The following is a 19363-nucleotide window of genomic DNA, read 5'->3' on the forward strand; positions in this document are numbered from 1 at the left end:
ATGGAAGCAGCCTTGACTAGCAGATGACTGATTGATTGACAGATTTTTGGCATTCCTCAAATGAATCAGCATCAGCTGACTGTGCTGTAAATTATTAGGCCGATTATTAGGCAGGGGCATCGGACACACCAAACCGTGCGTGCATGTTCTGGCCTTGCGTAAGAGAGAACATAACTCTCCCTTACCACACGTAGCAGTAATCTGTATTCCGTATCCAAACACGGACACCAGAAGAGCTCGAAGTGTGAATATATGAAGCAAGCAACTTTTACAGCTGCTGCGATCATTACTAACAGATTAGTGAAGCTTTTTTCAATCATGTCTACTAAATTGCAAAGACGCGTGTGTTCATTTACTAAGCTAAATAGCCAATCGGAGTTCTCATTCACCCGGTGATTCGACATGCAGAATTTTCGACATTCGACTGCTCATCGCTGTTGGAGTTTATGGTTGTGAGATGTAGACCTTTTTATTTACCCCGGGAATTCACCACAGCTATTGTGCTCAGAATGTACATACCACCTAGCGCTAATGCTAAGAAAGCGCTCAGCATACTCTACGAGACCATTAGCAAACTACAAAACACACACCCTGACGGATTGTTTATTTCAACCATGCAATCTCAGGACTGTGCTTCCTAAATCAAATCAGAATGTGGACTTTGCAACCAGAGGAGAAAACACGCTGGATGTTGTTTACACAAACATCCGGAGCGCATACCGGGCGAAGCCCCGCCCCCACATCGGGTACTCAGACCACATCTCTGTTAAGCTGATCCCAGCATACAGACCACTCAGCAGGCGTTCAAGACTAGCTCGAAAGCAGGTGAGAACCTGGCCAGCAGGATCCATGTCTGCTCTCTTTAGAAATGCTTTGAATGCACTGACTGGGACATGTTTAGAGAGGCTGCAACCAACGGCGATTTCATCAACTTGGAGGAGTACACGTCAACAGTGACCAGCTACATCGGCAAGTGCATTATTGATGTGACCATCTCCTAGACCATCACTACACACTCCAACCATAAGCCTTGGATGATCGCCAAGGTGCAAACGCAGCTAAAACAACTCTGCCTTCAGAGCAGGGGACAAGACACATCAAGGACAGCGGAGACACCCGGCTAATGTGGCAGGGCATCCAGGCGATCACGAACTACAAGACGACATCACCTGCTTGTGACCGTGACCTCCCTCCCAGATGCGCTGAACGACTTCTACGCCTGGTTCAAGGTGCAGAACAACATGGTGGCGAGGAAGACCACCCCTCCTCCCAGTGACCAGGTGCTCTGTCTAACCACAGCTGAAGTGAGGAAAATTCTATGCAGAGTTAACCCACAGACGTCTGATGGACCAGACAACATTCCTGGAAGAGTGCTCAGGGAATGTGCACAACAGCTAGTGTGTGTCTTTACTGACATCTTCAACATCTCCCTGAGCAGTGCAATTGTTCCCACATGCCATTCAAGCTCAGCATTCTAAACGATCATCCCTCAGCACCTGATTGAGAAGCTGGGCCTACTGGGCCTGAACACCTCCCTCTGTAACTGGATCCTGGACTTCCTGACTGGGAGACCTCAGTCAGTCTGGATCAGAAACAGCATCTCCAGCACCACCACACTGAGCACTAGGGCACTTCAGGGCTGTATGTTCAGTCCACTGCTGTTCACTCTGCTGACTTATGACTGTGTAGCAATGCACAGCTCAAATCACATCATCAAGTTAGCGAATGAGACACGACCGTGGTGGGTCTCATCAGCAAGAACGATAAGTCAGCATACAGAGAGGAGGTGCAACTGTTAACAACCTGGTGTGGAGCCAACAACCTGTCTCTGAATGTTGACAAAACTAAAGAGATGGTTGTTGACTTCAGGGGAACACAGAGTGATCATTCTCTACTGATCATCAATGGATCCTCCGTGGAGATCGTCAAGAGCACCAAATTCCTTCACTTGGCGGATAACCTCACCTGGTCACTCAACACCAGCTCCATCACCAAATAAGACTAGCAGCGTCCCTACTTCCTGAGAAGGCTGAGGAAAGCCCATCTCCTTCCCCCAATCCTGACCATGTTCTACAGAGGAACCATAGAGAGCATCTTGAGCAGCTGCATCACTGCCTGGTTTGGGAACAACACCGTCTCGGATCGCAAGACCCATCAGAGGATAGTGAGGACAGGTGAGAAGATCATCTGAGTCTCTCTCCCCTCTATCATCACACACCCCTCACACACACTCTTCACCCCTCCTGCCATCAGGGAAGCGGTTCCGAAGCATTCGGGCCGCCACATGCAGACTGTGTAACAGTTTCTTCCCTCAAGCTATCGGGCTTCTCAACAAAGAACTGAACTGAACTCTCTCACACACACACACACACACACAAACACACACACACAATGTGTGAGTGACTGATCTGTACAACCCGGACTCAAAACACACTCGAACTCTTTTCGCCTACCCATGACTTCAGTACCACTCACATTACATTGCTTCATTACCATAACCTGTTGGCATGCCGTTTTTTTTTTTGCACATCTTTACTGGGTTGCTGATAATTGCTCTTTTGCACAACATTTTGTTTACATTTTTGCTACTGTTCACTTTGTCTTGTTACAACAGGTTTACTAGCGGAGCTATTTTGTGTTTTGTGTATTGTCTTGCACTGTCTTGTGTTGTCTTTGCACTGTTTGCACTAAACTAGTGCCGACCAACACTTAAAACCCCCCAATATGGCTGACAGATGGCTGACTGTCAGCTTGGTGTGTACTGAGCTTTAAGGTTTTTATAATTTCTTCTTAATCCTGCCTCATATATTTAATTGTTTAAATATACTGGTTTTGGAAAGAGAATAAAAATAACATTTGGTGAGAGAATAAGAGTAACTTTTTGGAAGTGTATTGTTAGTGAGCCTTGAACCAGCTGTAGTTTACTTTACAGGTAGGCTTGTTACGTGGAGTGGCTTGTATTTTTCAATAAATGTTAAATGTAAGTGTTTTTGTCTTATATATTAACTAATAGATTTGATAAGATGAAGGGGAAAAAAAGAAAATCGCCCAAACATATGGGCCAAAAAACGGCATCATATATCCCCCATCGGCTGCCTGGATTTCTAAATAACGTCATTGACCAGAAAAAAAACCCATATCAGACAAACCTCTAGCCTTGACCCCACAAATGGTCAAAACACATGAGAATACTACTATATTTTACCGACTGTGCAAATCCACTGAAGACCAGGCCTAAAAACACATGACAAACTTTCACCTTCCTAGCTCCCCATACTGCAGCATGTCACTTTACCTGCATGAAGCTGGATTCATATGTATAGCTGACAAAGTTGTTTTGTCGATCATATTTATCCAGGCTACTATGTGTGGAACCTGCTCCTGTTGAGAATGATAGGATTGATGTTTATTTTTTAATTTTGGTTTGCCAGAACAAAGAGCTTGTCAATAACACACAGTATAAATGGGATACATAAGTTTCACATTAGAAATAGATCAGAAATCAGTTACATCAATCCTTAGGGCAACACTAGGTCAGATGAGTGTCTCTGCTTTGCACATAAACACAGCAAACACTTTATTTCCAATACAATAACGGGTAGGGCCCGACTTTTCTCTGAAAGCAGCCTTCATGGTAAGGATTCCACAAGATCTGAAAAATTCCTTTGAGATTCTGGTCCATGTTGACATTACTGTCTCACGCAATCAGTACATGAGGCCTTTTATTCAGGTTGACATTCATGCTGCGGATCGGACTCACATCTTAAATGTGCACTATCAGAGACAATGACTGGGAAGCCAATGAATACCAGGTAATACATTTTTTATGTTAATTTCCTATTCTTCAACAATCCAGTTTTACTAAGCCTGTGCTCCCTGCGCCTTTTTTTTTTTGTTGTTCTTGGCTGACAGAAGTGGAATCCAACATGGTCTTGTCTGTTGTTTTAACTCATCCACAACTCATCAAGGTTCTACATAAACATTCAGATTCACCACAATAGTACAGAGTGGTTATCTGTAGTCTTTTATTCTGAATCTCTCATTTACAAAGCATATTCGTCCATACAACTGCATGCCTTGTTTTATTCCACCATTCTGTTTAAATGACTGGTGTGCATGAAAATTCCAGGAGATCAGCAGTTATAGAAATACTCAAACCAGCCCGTCTGGCACAAACAATCATGCCACAGTCAAAATCACTGAGATCACATTTTTTCCTCATATTTAACGGTTCATGTAAACACTATCCAAAGCTGCTGGCTCCTATCTGCATGATTTAATGCATTGCACTGCTGCCACATAATTATCTGATTTGATAATTGCATGAATGTGTAAGTGTACAGGTGTTCCTAATTAAGTGATCTGTGTGTCACAACATCATGAGCAGCAACTCTTTTAACCGTTCTGAAAGGGCTGAGGTCAATCTACCATGATTCCTGAAAAGCACAGCATAGGATTTCCCTCATACAAACCATCCTTACATGTTTATACACAACTTCCAACTGAAATAGGTTTCCTGGAAACAGGCCTTTTCCTGTGATCAGAAAAAGCTAGATTGAGCAAACCTCTCCAAAAGGTGAGAGAACTGCATTCTCTAGCACAGACCTGGGCATTTTACAGCCTCTGTCTCTGTCCAGCCCACAGTATGTCATTTATAAATACAAATTAACTAGTATTTTTGCTGTGCATGCAATACAACTGTGTTGCTTTTATTTTGAAAAAACATGACGTATTATTTACGTATGGCCGCGCGTATCTGCGTCTGTCTGCGACAGGTGAAGCTAGCCAGCTACCCCTGGCCCCCCAAAAATGCCGGCTCACATTAAAAAAAGAAAAGTTGATTCCAAATGCCGCATTTTCAACAAGACATGGACTGCTAAATATTTCTTTACAGAAGTCAAAGGTGAAGCCGTGTGCTTAGTTTGTGGTACACAAGTCGCTGTGTTAAGGGATTCAAATCTAAATCTCCACTACATGACCAAACACGAGGAGAAATATAAGAGCTTATCTGACGAAGAGCATGCAAAGGAGTCTGAGGCTTTACTAGCCAAGCTGCAAACTCTGCAAATCCAGATACAGATCCTTTATAACTGATGATCACCTCTCAGCTGTCCTTCGCATAGCCAGCTCAGACATTCAGCCAGATTTCTGTGCACATGTTTAAGCCCAAGACAGACTGGATTTCTCTCACTGAGCGAGTAAACTAAACTGAAAACATCAAAAGCACTTATTGCTTTTTTGTATAAAGTTGATCAGTTGATTATCTTTAACATACTGCAAAACACCTTTTTAGTATTTGTGAAGATTAACAAGTTAAAAATAAAATTAAACAGTGATGTAATGTTTTTTTTTTGTTTTAAATTGTTTATTACTTGCTTTATTACTTTACTTACTAGCAGCTTATCAAAATATATAATTTACTGCTTTTTACAATGGGAGAAAATTTATATTAAGCAGAATTAAGTTCAAGTGATCATTAGTTCGGCCCTCCAACACAGTTTAGATTTTTCATGTGGCCCCCTATAAAAATAAATTGCCCAGCCCTGCTCTAGCATGTAGTTCTGTAAATTCAATTTTACAGTTTAGTTAGTAGTGTCATTTTGCTTGACACAGTCAAGCTCACTAAAGATGTATAGCATGCCTAGTGGTTTTATTTTTTCTCCCCTCTACAATGTTTACCCCCTTTTTTTCTACCAGTTACATTGTACTTTTTCCTGTTTACTTCGTGATTAAATGAACAGTTGTTTGGAAGAGAAAATGTTTGTGCTCCTACTGTCCAGGTCTTGCTCAATCTGAAGATTGGTGCGCTCTGTAAGGCAGACACCACAGACACCAGAGAGTGCAGGTTATTTAGCTCCAGCAGCTTCTGCAGAGACAGCAACAAGACAAAAAATAGACCAAAATCAAATACAAAATTCATGAAGCAAAACCATAATACAAATGCATAAAAATTAGGTTAAGTGTGATCTAAATGACAATACTGAATCCAATACACTGCTTAATCCAATAGTCAAAGTAACATTCATTGTATTATGACACTTCTCAAATATATGTGTGCTATATTTAGAGTTAGCAGTATGTGTTCAAAAGGTTATATCAATATTGACTTAGGGAAAGTGACATGTTCAGGATTATCAATAACATTTAGATCAATGCTTCTAAACTGAAGCACTTTGCTTTAAACCGGAAAACAATTGATGCAGACTGGAGGCAGCAGGCTATTTATTTTATATATATATATATATATATATATATTTTTTTTTTTTCTTTTTAATTATTTCTTTTATTATTTAATTTTTTTAATTTTTCCATTTATGTAATTTTAATTAAACAGTTTAATTTGTGCCAATGTAATTGATAACTCAATTTAATCAATACAATAAAATGTATTGCATTTATTCTGTTTAATCTATTCTATTTTTATAAAATATTATAAAACATTATTTTATATACTATTTAACCAAGCAGGCTTTTTTTTTTTTTTTTTTTTATTGTTTTCGAAATGTTAATTCTTCAAATGTTGATGTTCACAAATGTTAATAATAAACAGTGTTAATGAAAAAAATAAGCAATTTTGTTTAGCATTTCTTTCCCCTTACTGTACCAAAAGTGTACCGAACCATGGCTTAAAAACTTCATGCCAAACCGTAAATTTTGCTTACCATTACACCCCTTATATACATACAGTATCCTACAAAAGACAATATACGATATATTTTAGAGTAGTAAATGTGCAGCTTGTATAGCAGTACAGATTTACTGTCCTCTATAAATATCTCAACATACAGCCATTATTGTTTAAATAACTGCCAACAAAAGGGAGTACACCCTATGTGAACATGTCAAAACTATGTCCAAAGTGTCACCATTGTTATCCAGCACTGCCTTATACCTCCTGGGCATGGAATTTACAAGAGCTGCACAGTTGTTGCTGGGATCCTCTTCGTGACATCACAGAGCTGCTGGATGTTAGACACATGACCCATATTCTCCATCTTCTGCTTGAGGATGCCCACAGGTGGTCAATAGGGTTCAGGTCTAAAGACATACTTAGTTACTCCATCATCATCACCCTCAGATCTTGGATGTGTGTTTGGGGTCGTTATTATGTTGGAAAACAGCTGTTTGGCCCAGTGTCTGAAGGGAGGGCATAATGCTCTGCTTTAGAATGCCACAGTACATGTTGGAATCCATGTTTCCCTCAATGAATCGCAGCTCATCAGTACCAGCAGCATTAATGTAGCCCCAGACCATGATGCTACCACCACCATGCTTGACTGTAGGCAACATTTTCTTGGTACTCCTTACCAGGGTGTCGCCACACATGCTGGACACCATCTGAGCCAAACAGGTTTATCTTATCTCATTAGACCACAGGACATGGTTCCAGTAATTCATGCTTTTGCACAGGTTGTCTTCAGCAAACTGTTTGCAGACTTTCTTGTGAAGCTGCTTCCTTTTGGGATGACGGCCATGCAAACCGACTTGTTGCAGTGTGTGGTGTATGGTTTGAGCACTGACAAGCGAACCTTCAGCTTTTGCACACTCTAAAGCAATGCTGGTAGCACTCATGTGTCTGTGTTTTGAAGCCAGCTTCTGCACCTGATGCACAGCATGAGGACTCAGCTTCTTTGATCAACTCTTGCAAAACATGTTCCGAGTGAAACCAGTTTTGGAAAACCTCTGTTCGACCCTGGCCACTGTGCTATAACCCACTTTCAGGGTGCTAGAGATCTTTTTATAGCCTCAGCCATCTTTGTGGAGAGAAACAATTCTAATTCTCAAATCCTCAGAGAGTTTTCTTTGGCATGAGGTGCCATGTTGAACATCCAGGGGTGTGTATGAGAGAATTGTACTCAAAGCACCAAATATTCACTGCTCTAATACAAGATACACAAATTGGTCATGTCAAGCAAACAAAAACATGAACATGATGAATAGAACATGTGGCTTTTCATGGGTAAAAGACATACAGCTGTTATCACATAGGGTGTACTCACTTTCGTTGCCAGCTATTTAGAAAATAATGGCTTTATGTTAAGTTGATTTAACTCTGTACTGCGATACAAGCTGCACACTGACTACATTAAAGTATATCTAAGTTTAATTTCTATAGTATTGTCACTTGAGAAGATATAGACATATGGATGCTAAAATATAAGGTGTGTACTTATCAGAAGTGCAAATAGTAGCAGTTGTGCAAATTGACAAGTGCAGATAAATATTTAAGCATATACAGTACACAGCATGCAATAAATAAATAAATAAATGGGGACAGATGAGCTTTCTTAAGACTCCTCAAGAAGTGCAGGCGCTGTTGTGCTTTCCTAACTAGAGCTGAAGTTTCTGGTGCCAAAACAGACCTTAGAGATGTGAACTCCCAAGGGTTTAAAGCTGGACACCCTCTCTATGTTGATGGGAAGTGTCTCCTGCTGTTAGATTCCCAAAAGTCTACAATGAGCAATTTAGTCTTCATTGCGTTGAAGGTCAGGTTGTTGGAGGCACACCACACTGTCAGGCTTTGGATCTCTTCCCTGTAGGCTTATTCTTCGTTGCTGCTGACCTGGCTGGCCACGGTGGTGTCATCTGCATACTTGATGTAAATGTTGGAGTTATGCAGAGGAGCACAGTCATGGGCGAACAGGGAGTAGAGTAGTAGGCTCAGAACACAGCCCTGTGGGATGCCAGTGTTTTAAAATGAGGATACCTGTTTGCCCAACCTATATGACTGAGGTTTGTTGGTAAGAAAGTCTAGAATCCATCTGCATGTGGAGGTGCAGATACCCAGATAACTGAGCTTCTTGATCAGTACACTGGAATGACTGTATTGAACACAAACTAAAGTTTATAAACAGCATTATGTTGTTGGTGTTGTATATACTGTACACACACACACACACACACACACACACACACACACACACACACACACACACACACACACACATATATTAATGCATAAATAGTCTTACATTTTTCCAAATCATTATTCACTGTCTTTTAAAGTGCCACTTGGGCCAGGACATCCTATAAACAGCATAATAAAGCCAAAAGGCTAAAGTTCAGTTTTAAAATTTTGGTACTGAGGAAGACCAGTAGGCTATTTTATTATGCTTTTAATGACATTTTATATATTTAATGAATAAAACAATGCCGCTGTTCCTGTTCATTCAATGTGCTCTCGTCAAAACAAGCAGAACTGAACAACAACGGTGCCAACAAAGAACTCTTCAATTAAAATATTCTCTTTCCTCATAAAAGTAAATAGATACATAAAAAATACAAAAATAATCCATTAATTCACACATAGACTAAATAAATGAACTTAATTACTAATTAATTAAGAAAATAATACTTTTTATTTACTAGTGCCACATTTATGTAAATTATTTTGGCCTAGTAATTCCACATTTTTTAAACTGAATGTTTGCAGCTATAAATACAATTCGGTGGAAAATACATAAAAAAGTCTAAATCAGACAGGCAAACTCATACATTTGCATACCTCACCCATAACTAGTTTGAGCAACTCCTTAGTTTGCACTTACAGTACTTCTGTAGAGTACCGATGTATCTAAAGACATATCTATCCCCATATCCAAAGGCATTAGGTAAGACTAACTTTTCTCTCATAAACCAAACGCTTATCTATTTAATAGATATTTTGTCTCTCCCAGCTCTACTTTTCTAATACATAGTTGACCTTTTCATCCTTCCTTTTTTTTTCTATTTAATTCCTACTCAAATCCATAAAGTCAAGGATTAAAGTCTTCTAACGTAACAAGTGAGAAATCTTAACATATTTATTATATAATAAGAAATTACATGCATACATACATCTTATATACATACATGTAGAGTTTAAGAATGAACAATTCAATCTTTAAAAATGGATCAACCACCAAGTTTGTAAGTGCAACGATTCTTATATTTTCTTTTTTATATGTGCTTACAGCAAACCTGTATCGTTCTCACCCTCTTATTTTTTCCTGGCTCATTTGCACACAGATGATGTCATGCTTTTGGCATTCCTTATGTTTACACATTATGTCATTCTGAGAACCCTTTGTTGAAAAAGTTTTCAGAGGTTTGCTCATCTGTTTTGGCCATCAGAGTGGTTGTTAGTGTGGCCCTCTTGAGCTCTCTGAAGTATGCCAGGAGGTAGCAGGGGGAACAAGGTTAATGCAAAAATAGCTTATTCCTAGCCTTCCTGAGTGTTGCAGAATTACCAGCTATAAAATATTAAGAAAAGGGGGATAAATATTTAGTGTTTATGTTAAAAACAACTATTTTGGTCTAATAAAGCCTAATTCAGTTTACTACCAGGCATCATTCAGTATAAGAAAGCAAACTTATGACCTGACAGCTGTTAAATACCATGTGGAAACTTAAGATAGTGTTTTATGACTAAGCAGCTGAATGGAAATACAAAACAGAGTGATTTATGTGTTTTGTGTGTGTGTCTAATTCCACAAATAATGCAAAGGGAAGAGAAGGACAAAAAATAATCAATAAAAATTTTTTAAAATTTAAATCTATATTTTATATACACTTCTGAACAAAATCTTAAGACCAGGGGAAACATTCCAAGTATTGGGATTTCATGCTAGTGGATCATTACCAGCTTGTAAAAACAAAAGAATAAGACAAAAAATAGAGAGTAGGCAATTTATTGAGAACTGCATTTAAACTTTCATAGATTAGTTGGGCTGCTCAAATTATGGTTTAGTGTGACAGCAAGATAAACGGTAAAGGGTCAACCGGCAGCAGGAAAAGGTGTGCGTCCCAAGTCATCCAAGGCATGGGAGCATTTAATATTAAACGCAAGGTATGGGAACATTTTATATTAAATGCAACGGAGAAAACTGTACCTGGAAATTATGCAAATCTGAGCTTGTGTTTTATGGAAGTACCACAGTGATGCACGAGCACATGAGAAGAAAACACATTGGTCTCATGAATGAAGGCGAAACATCAGCACGTTGAGCAAAAACTATATAATCCTCATTAAACTGTTTGTTTGCGAACTTCGAGACAGTCGCACTGGATCTGTTCTGGTGTGACTCAAGCATCAGGTTGAGCAATCACCTCTCTCACGACATACTGTAGTGATGGATTCAATTAAAACGGTACGAACAAACACTAAATCTAAAAGCAGCAGATAACAGCAGGAGTAAACAATTATATTTTTACTGTTATGGTTTTTAGTGAATGTTTATGCATTTGTACACCAATGCATTTTTTTTCCTTTCTTTTTAAGCCTGTTGGCTTGCTGCATTTTTTCGTTCCATTCTCTTTTTATAGCATTTGCATAGGCATACTATACGTTTAAATGCTTTCCAATGTTTATGTATTTAATTTATGCATATCTATCATTTGATTATTTTACAAAATGAATTATACAATCTAGATGCTTATATTGTCACAAATTAACAAAATATCTGTGTACTTAAGGTACTGGTACTGTAACAGGTACTGTGTATCTGTTTTTTAAAACAAAAATTGTCAAAAAAACTTTCTTTCGGCTTCTCCCATTAGGGGTCGCCACAGCGGACCATCCGCATATTTGATTTGGCAAATGTTTTTACGCTGGATGCCCTTCCTAACGCAACCCTCCCCATTTATCCGGGTTAGGGACCGGCACTAAGGCTTGTGCAAACCTAATAGCTGGGATTGGTTCCCTGAAAAATTGTCAAAACAATGTAATTATATTTTATATTGCTTTTTATATATTTTTTATACTTGCCATCTGCAAAATACAATACAAATGTTGATTTGCAAAAATTGCTTCACCTTTCATACTTTTTTTCCTACCATAAAACAACCCAGCATGAGTGAATTTGAAGGAGAAATCCCCCATGCACTCCTCAACAAGCAGCCACTATAAGCTTTAAAATGTTTATTTTATACCTAAATACCCTGAATTAGTGTTTTATTTAGTTATAATAAGCAAAACATAAAATGTGAAAATAATAATAATAAAAAAAGATTAATAAAAATAAATAAATAATCGTCGGAATAATTGGTCAAAATAATCGATAGTTGCAGCCCTACTATAAAAAAATTAAATAAATAAAAAAATAAATAAATAAAAATTTTATTGTCATTATTAAATTGGCACATATTAAATGTATTAAAGAAAATTTTATTAAATATTTAATAAAAATGTTATTTCATATTTTATTTTCTAAAGATATAATCTCCTTAACTGTTCTACGTATTTTAGCATACTTTAACAAATGTCTTTCACATGCTTCACACATGCTTCACATGCACATCCGTGCTCCTCAAGTGTCATCTGAAAAGCTTGTTAATCCTGTAAACTCACATGATGGTTCTAACAACTATAAATCTCAGTTACAAACAAGCTCCGCTCACAGCATTTAAGGAAGGGTTCCATTCTAGATTAGGTTAAATCCATGGGAAATTATATAGAAACTGCTAAAACAAAACAGGTTACTGATATAAAACAAACAAAAAATTTAATTGACAACAATATCTCACCTTAGCAATTTTGATGAAGTGACTCAAAATTTCAGCACGGATCTTCAAAGTCTGTGCTGTCAGGATCTCTCTCACCACCCAGAAACTAACCTGAACCGGAAAACAAATTACATTTAAATGTCAGATCTGAAAGGATATGGTTCAGCTAGACTTTAAAATTGATTTAATCACTGATTTTCTGTAAATGCACTCAAAATGAATATAGCCAGCATTACTCGTGTGTCCTGAGTTAGAACAACTAATCTATACATAATCTATATATACACACATTTGGGTTTGAACAAGAAAATACAGCAAGACAATGATTACAAATAAACTTCCAACACATTGAAGGACTTAACCAGGAGGGAAGCAGACGTAAGGTTTTAGATTGGCCAAGTCACTCACCAGATCTTAACTCAATTCCTAATATTTATAAAGATTATGTAAATAATTATAAGTATAATTATCATTTGAGCTCAAACTCAGTCTTCACTGTGCAGCAAAAAAGGTCTTGCTGTTCTAATACTATCAGAGAGGACTGTATAATCTGTATGAAAAATCTACATAATTACACACTTCCCATAACTACTTATTTTGGTCACTAATTTACTATTAATACAATCAGATGACTTTAGCTAGCTTGCCATGTTTAAGCTTGTAAATAAATCTAAATAAAAAATGAAAAATTAACACTAGTCAAGTTTAAAAAATAAGTTGCTTGATTGACTACTGGTTTTTTTTCTTTTCAGCTCTGTATGGTGATACTTTAACAGAAATGAGTGAAAACACACTCAAAACGCAATGGTAGATGGAAAGATAAAATAAAAATAACACTTTTTGCACACTGAGAACAAGTTAACAAAAAACAGTGCGTATCATACAACCCTGGAAAGACACAATAGATAAGACAGATGTAGTTTGTTCATTCATTCTGTTAGTTGGAAGTCAAATTTATGATAAGCTTTTATAGAGATAAAAAAAAGGATAACAATGTGGTACAAAGAAAACAATTGAAGCTTTCATTCAATGTTTTAAACATGTGGGGTTGTAGCCCCAATGTCTTTCTCTCCTGCTGAACCTTTCACCTAAAGCTATTTCCAAGTCCTCTTAAGAACAACACACCACCATTCAGTAGGAGACATTTTAAGAGCAAGTGGGCTGCATGTCCCAGTTCCCCCACAACAAAAGCACTGTAAATCTGGAATGCCAGCTAGAGGAGGTAAAACAAGGATTACATTCGATTCACAATACTGGTTTCAATTAAATTCTAAAAATAATATTTTTAACTAAATGTTTTGAAAACAATTTATGACTGAAAATGTAATTCCTGTTTTGTGCAGAATGGAAAAGAAGCTAAATAAAATTTAGCTAAGCGAATAAATGTTTAGTTTTCCAAAAATCTTTTTAAATAAATATTTCTTCAAATGGTTTATGTGGCATAATAACATCCAAGGCAATATCTTTTACCAAGTAACGCTCCAAATTTGGCAAAAATGCCTGATTTCTAAATCTCTTTCCTGTGCACTGTACATCAGAGTGACACAAGGCTGGTGTTTGAAAGCTACTAAAAAGCTCTTTTAAATTATTTGAACCAAACTACGTTACCATATAATTTGTAATTGTTTGTTGTTGTGATCCAGAGCTATTGGTCACTTTGCAAATGCAGCTCCCAATCGTAACCCAGGTCTCTCTACAAAAGTTAGTTTGCTGTTTATATATATTACAGTAACTCAATTGGCTGAACAGATTGGAATATTTAAACAGTGTAAATACCATGTCGATCCAAGCAGTCACTTTGTGCTTTTATATAAAATTTGAAGTGTTTGTCATAAATGACTAAAAAACGAATTACTCCCTATGATTCACAATCCTGTGAAAGGAAAATAATTGTGGATAAGCGACTCACAGGATAATGCCAGACATCATCTGAGCCATCAGGAATGGCAACAACATCCAAATAAAACATTTGACAACAAAATGTCATCTCAAAAAGGCCCCTTTTATTAGATGTTTTATAATTAGAAAACAGTCACAGATTATCCAAAAACAAGGAAGGGTAACTTCTGTTGACAAGGGAGCATAAAAACTGGTGCAGTAGGAATTATTAAAAAGAAAAAAAAAAGGTTGCCCAGCTTTTGATTTGTTGCATGTGACAAATGTTTTCCTGGCACACATTAAGACCCCAGATACCCACTGAAATTTAAATTCCACCCTGGAGGCGTTCTGGCTGGCAATGAGAATCAGATCCTAACTGGATCACTGAAAACATGTCGGTGCAAGGTGTAAAGAGAGCTTTTGTTTGTAAGCTGCTTTAATTGGGCCTGGCATGTACAATATTTATACTGCATGTCTAAGCCTTGGTCCTTATTGGCATGCTACATACAGTATTTTAGTCAAATGTGTGTCAAGTATTTATACGTATGTATAAAATGTTTTGTGAAACCTCCCTTTGCCAACATGGGTCGACTCCTATAATACCTGACTAGGATGTACATCACAAAGCAAGAAATCTGATATACTCTTTAATACGGAATCTTTCCAGATCCAGCAGGGTCCTCACCCCTCTCGCATGGACTCGCCTCCTTAGCTCAGCTCACACATTTAAATTTCAAGTTTCAAGTTTACTTTAGGGATCTAGGATGGTCACATCAAAAAGCTTAATTCTTTGGTCACAGAACCATTTTTGCATGGATTTTGCATTTATATTTATTTTGGGATCATTGGCTTGAAGATGCAACCTCAAACCAGATGTTGTTTAATGGCAGCTGCTGACAGATTATTATACAAAAGCGCTTGATACTTCATGGAATTCATGAGGCCATGCTCACTAATTAGGTTCCCCAGGCCTTTGAAACACAACCCCAAACCAGCACAGCTTTTCCATCATACTTAACAATGGCAATCAGGCCCTTTTCTATTGAACCATTTATATGCCTAACAAGCGTCCTAACACGTTAATCAGGCAACTGTTCCCACCTGGTTGAACCTCCTGGTAAAGGCCACCACGTTGGGTGCAAGGTTGTGCTTTTCCTTCTTATTCCATCCACAGCTGGCCAACTCCTGCAACAAAAAACAAAACATTCTTTGTTAGGCCACTAGCTATAGTATTATATAGTTCTATCTTTGACCTATTAACCATTCTATTACCAAGTATATTAACCATTGTTCTTATAAAAAAAAAAATTAAGGCAATAAATGGGTGATGTATAATTGATACGATAACCTTAAATTACAGTAGATATACCATTTCTTTCTGAAAAAAAGCCAATCCACACTCCCACTATCAACAGTCGATATACTATATAAATAGATTTTTTGCATCACACAAGCAGATTAATTTGCAGCATAAACAGAAAATATTATTTTTATATAAGCCAGAGACATTGTGGAATGTACCAACAGTCTGAATAAGCCTTCAATATATGCTCATACTTTCATAGTCATCTAAATAATCTAAAATCCTACTGTTTTATCCAATAATTGCCAAAAGTATGCATATCATACATGTGTTTAAAATGACAGCGTTTACCAACTGTTTTTTAATCCCTGAGAAAAATTGCAGCAAGTCAATGAATCCATTCAGAGATCCAGGAGAGGCATGTCTGCCTTTTGCTTCTCAAGAGCTGAATGGCTACATGGTGGATAAACTATAAAACACTATATTTTGACCAGGAACAAAACTCGTCCTTAAACACGTATAATCTGAAATTCCAATTTACACCAATGACAACATAAACCCCACAGTAGACATTTGCAACAGTTTGTTAACCTGTGTAGGATTTATACTGCACATTACATCAAGCCCCAGTATCGCCAACCTGCACTCTTAGACCATTGAGCAAGAGGAATTTTACTGTGTTGTAACGTATATGTGACAAATAAAGGCTATTATTCTATTCTTCTTCATGTTGTGTGGTAGCAAAAAACACCAATAATACAGAAGCAATATCAGCTTGCTGTCTTCCTACAGGAGCAGTGGCTGTAAGAAACATTGAAAACTTTTGAACATCATGCTACGGAGCAGATGAATGAAAATTCCTAGTGGATTACCAAAGTCATCTAATCATGAACAGTAATAAATGTTTATAACAGGCTGACAATCAGTGCAGACATCTGTATTGTATTACTAAATGCAGTGCAAGGCTCAGTTGTGGCACAGCGCATCACTTCTGGTGTAATCACAGATTTGTTTTTTTGACAGCTGGAAATTAGAGTGACATTGGTAAGAACTTATGAATGCAGCCATAGCAGTCCTCTGCAATAAACATCCTGGCCACTAGGGCTCCTAAACTCTATTCCAGGAGTCTTCAATGTTTTTCAAGTCAAGGTTTCAGGTTTTTCATGTCCCCATAGGCGATAGACACATGGAGCAGGGACCATGATACAAAATGTGTTAAACATAGCGGCTGTTTTTAATAGAAACCAATTATATTAAGCTAGTTATATTATGTGAAGACAATTAGAACTATGTTGTTGTAAATGCATAAGTGTCCGTTTACTGTCATGTGGACAATTATACATTTACATGAACATCAGCTTTAAGTTTAAAAGAACTTCAATGTAATAATTGTAATAAATATAAAGTTTATTATTTTATCTTTGATATTTTTACCCATGATTATTAAAAAAAATAAAATAAAAAAAATGTGATTCAAAATGTGTTCTGCAGACCACCACAGACCCCCTAGTGGTCTCGGACCCACGGTTGAAGACCCATGGTCTAGTACATTGCCATGGTTACAAATTAGGATAACATGAAGCTCATAACCTTACTAAACATCCCTGTATCTGCCTGATCTCTTCCCTTTCCGTCTCGTCACAAACGTCTCCACTGCTGTGAAACCATTTGCTGTGATCTGTATTTAAAAAAAATGACATACAGTCCCAACTTTATGGGTTATTTTATGGTTCAAACCCCCTTGATAGATTCTCAGGTTCACAAAGTATGAAAATGCCTCAGTTTTCCAGCAGGCCTCCTGGCAACAGAGTTAAAATAAAAATAGAATTACTCAAAAGTGTTTGTCATGAAATCTGACATTTCCATATGTTTTAGCTGTTTTTGCATTTTAATCCTTATTAGGGGAAAAAAGGTCAATTTTAGACCACCCAAGCTGAGTCATGATTTGTAGCCCAAACACATTCAAATTAAATAAAGTATCCAGTCCAAGCATCTCATCCAGCATTTGCTTAAATTTAGCAAAGACTGATCATAGCATGGCACATTGTTTAATTAGCAGCAGCAAAAATATTAAGTTACATGGGGGAAAAAAAGCTGGGATATGTAGATAAAACTTGTCCCTCAAATGCATAAGTACAAATTCTTCAAATTTTATTTTAAAATGTTGGTTATTAGATTGTGGAAATTAGGCAAAACACACCATCCTCCTCTTCCATCAAGTGAATTTTTAATATTTAAAAGCTTTTAATGAAAAGCTAATAACAAATGTTACAAAAATAGAGGAGGGAGGATTTCACATCCTAGAGGATGAGTTGTGTATAATCATAGCCCATTCAATCTATTTACACCAAGAGACAATAAAGAATTAAATTTGAACAGTTTAATAACTGAACTAAAATTATGCACACTGTATACAGTAAAGCAATTGACACCATTGTATGGTTTGAAACACTGTCTGGATTATTACAATCAGAGTGATAATAAGATAAAAAATAGTGCATTATAAGTCTCACACAACAGCAGCTCCAGAAAAAATGCATTAGGAGGGCATTAGTATAAAACAGGGTCATTAAATCTGTGATTTGAACTTGAGAACCAAATCAGTACTAGTTGTGAATCATTTAGTTTCTTAAATTCATTGTAATGAACCGACCCGAACAATTCATTATTACAACAATCTAATTATTATTACTACAACACATTCATAAACTTGTTAGAGTAAATCTTGATTGATTCGATACAGAAAGCTGTTCCAAAGTCATTTTCTGTCTTTTCTGAAGCGCAGTGCTGTTCCATTACTATTTATCGATTGCATGGAAAAAGACTTTTGGAAATACTGTCTTAAATTTCAGTGGAGGAAAATTGGGGTGAGTAACTGATAGAATTTCTATTTTATGTTCATTAAAACAGCTTCATACAGGCTTCAGAATCATTTTAAAAACAGGGAACATAAATAATTTTTTAAAGAACTGGTGATTAACCGACTTCCCCGTCTTGCTCTCTGCTCTTTTTCCAAGTTTTTCTTTTCCCTGTTTGACATCCTGATTTTCTCTGCGTCATTCTTGCATTTGGCATCCACCTGATGCGTGACGAGTCAGAACTTCTGAGCCGGTCTGGGAAGTGCACACACAGTAGTTTCAGGGGCTTGATTTATCCACCCCCCCCCCGCCTTATTTTTCTTTCTTTATTTTTTATTCAGTAATGGATATGATTTAAAATGTAGCTAAGTACTATACTTCAAACAGGACAAACTTTAGGGAAATTTAAATGACAGATTTTAAAAACTATTTTAAAAAGTAGAATTACACAAACAAAAACTACTCAATCACTCTACATTAGCACAATGATTGCAGAAATCAGAAATAAATCTTACCTAACTGACAAGATAATGTGCTTTATATTAATAAACTTAAAACATGCTGCATACAACTGTTGCAACTTTCTTGATATGTGTCCAGCAGTGGTGTAAGCAGAGATGCATGGCAACTCAGGACTGCTGGAAAACAAGTCAACCACTCGCATATCATTCTTTAATAGCACTACTATTACAACGACACACAGCAATCCAAACATTGGATCAGGATTAAACCTTCCATACACAGTTTTACTCAGTTCCTTTACATAACACATCATAGCAGCTTCTCTCAGTAAGGAACAAAAAATCTGAAAAAGGCCATAATGACAGGTTCAAAATAGTAA

At 37.2% G+C, this 19363-nt stretch overlaps 1 protein-coding gene across 2 annotated transcripts in view; it reads right to left on the minus strand.

Moving 5' to 3' along the window:
* ralgps1 (Ral GEF with PH domain and SH3 binding motif 1) overlaps positions 1–19363 on the minus strand; it is a 106433-nt gene that overhangs the window by 62476 nt on the left and 24594 nt on the right. For both annotated transcript variants that reach the window (XM_046870595.1, XM_046870597.1), the window contains exons 5-7: positions 15463–15546; positions 12505–12594; positions 5774–5866 (exon numbers count right to left, since the gene is read on the minus strand). In XM_046870595.1, the coding sequence (XP_046726551.1) occupies positions 5774–5866; positions 12505–12594; positions 15463–15546 (267 nt within the window). The remainder of the gene's footprint in view (positions 1–5773; positions 5867–12504; positions 12595–15462; positions 15547–19363) is intronic.

Source organism: Silurus meridionalis, chromosome 17 (assembly GCF_014805685.1).
Source record: "Silurus meridionalis isolate SWU-2019-XX chromosome 17, ASM1480568v1, whole genome shotgun sequence".
Taxonomy (NCBI): Eukaryota; Metazoa; Chordata; class Actinopteri; order Siluriformes; family Siluridae; genus Silurus; species Silurus meridionalis.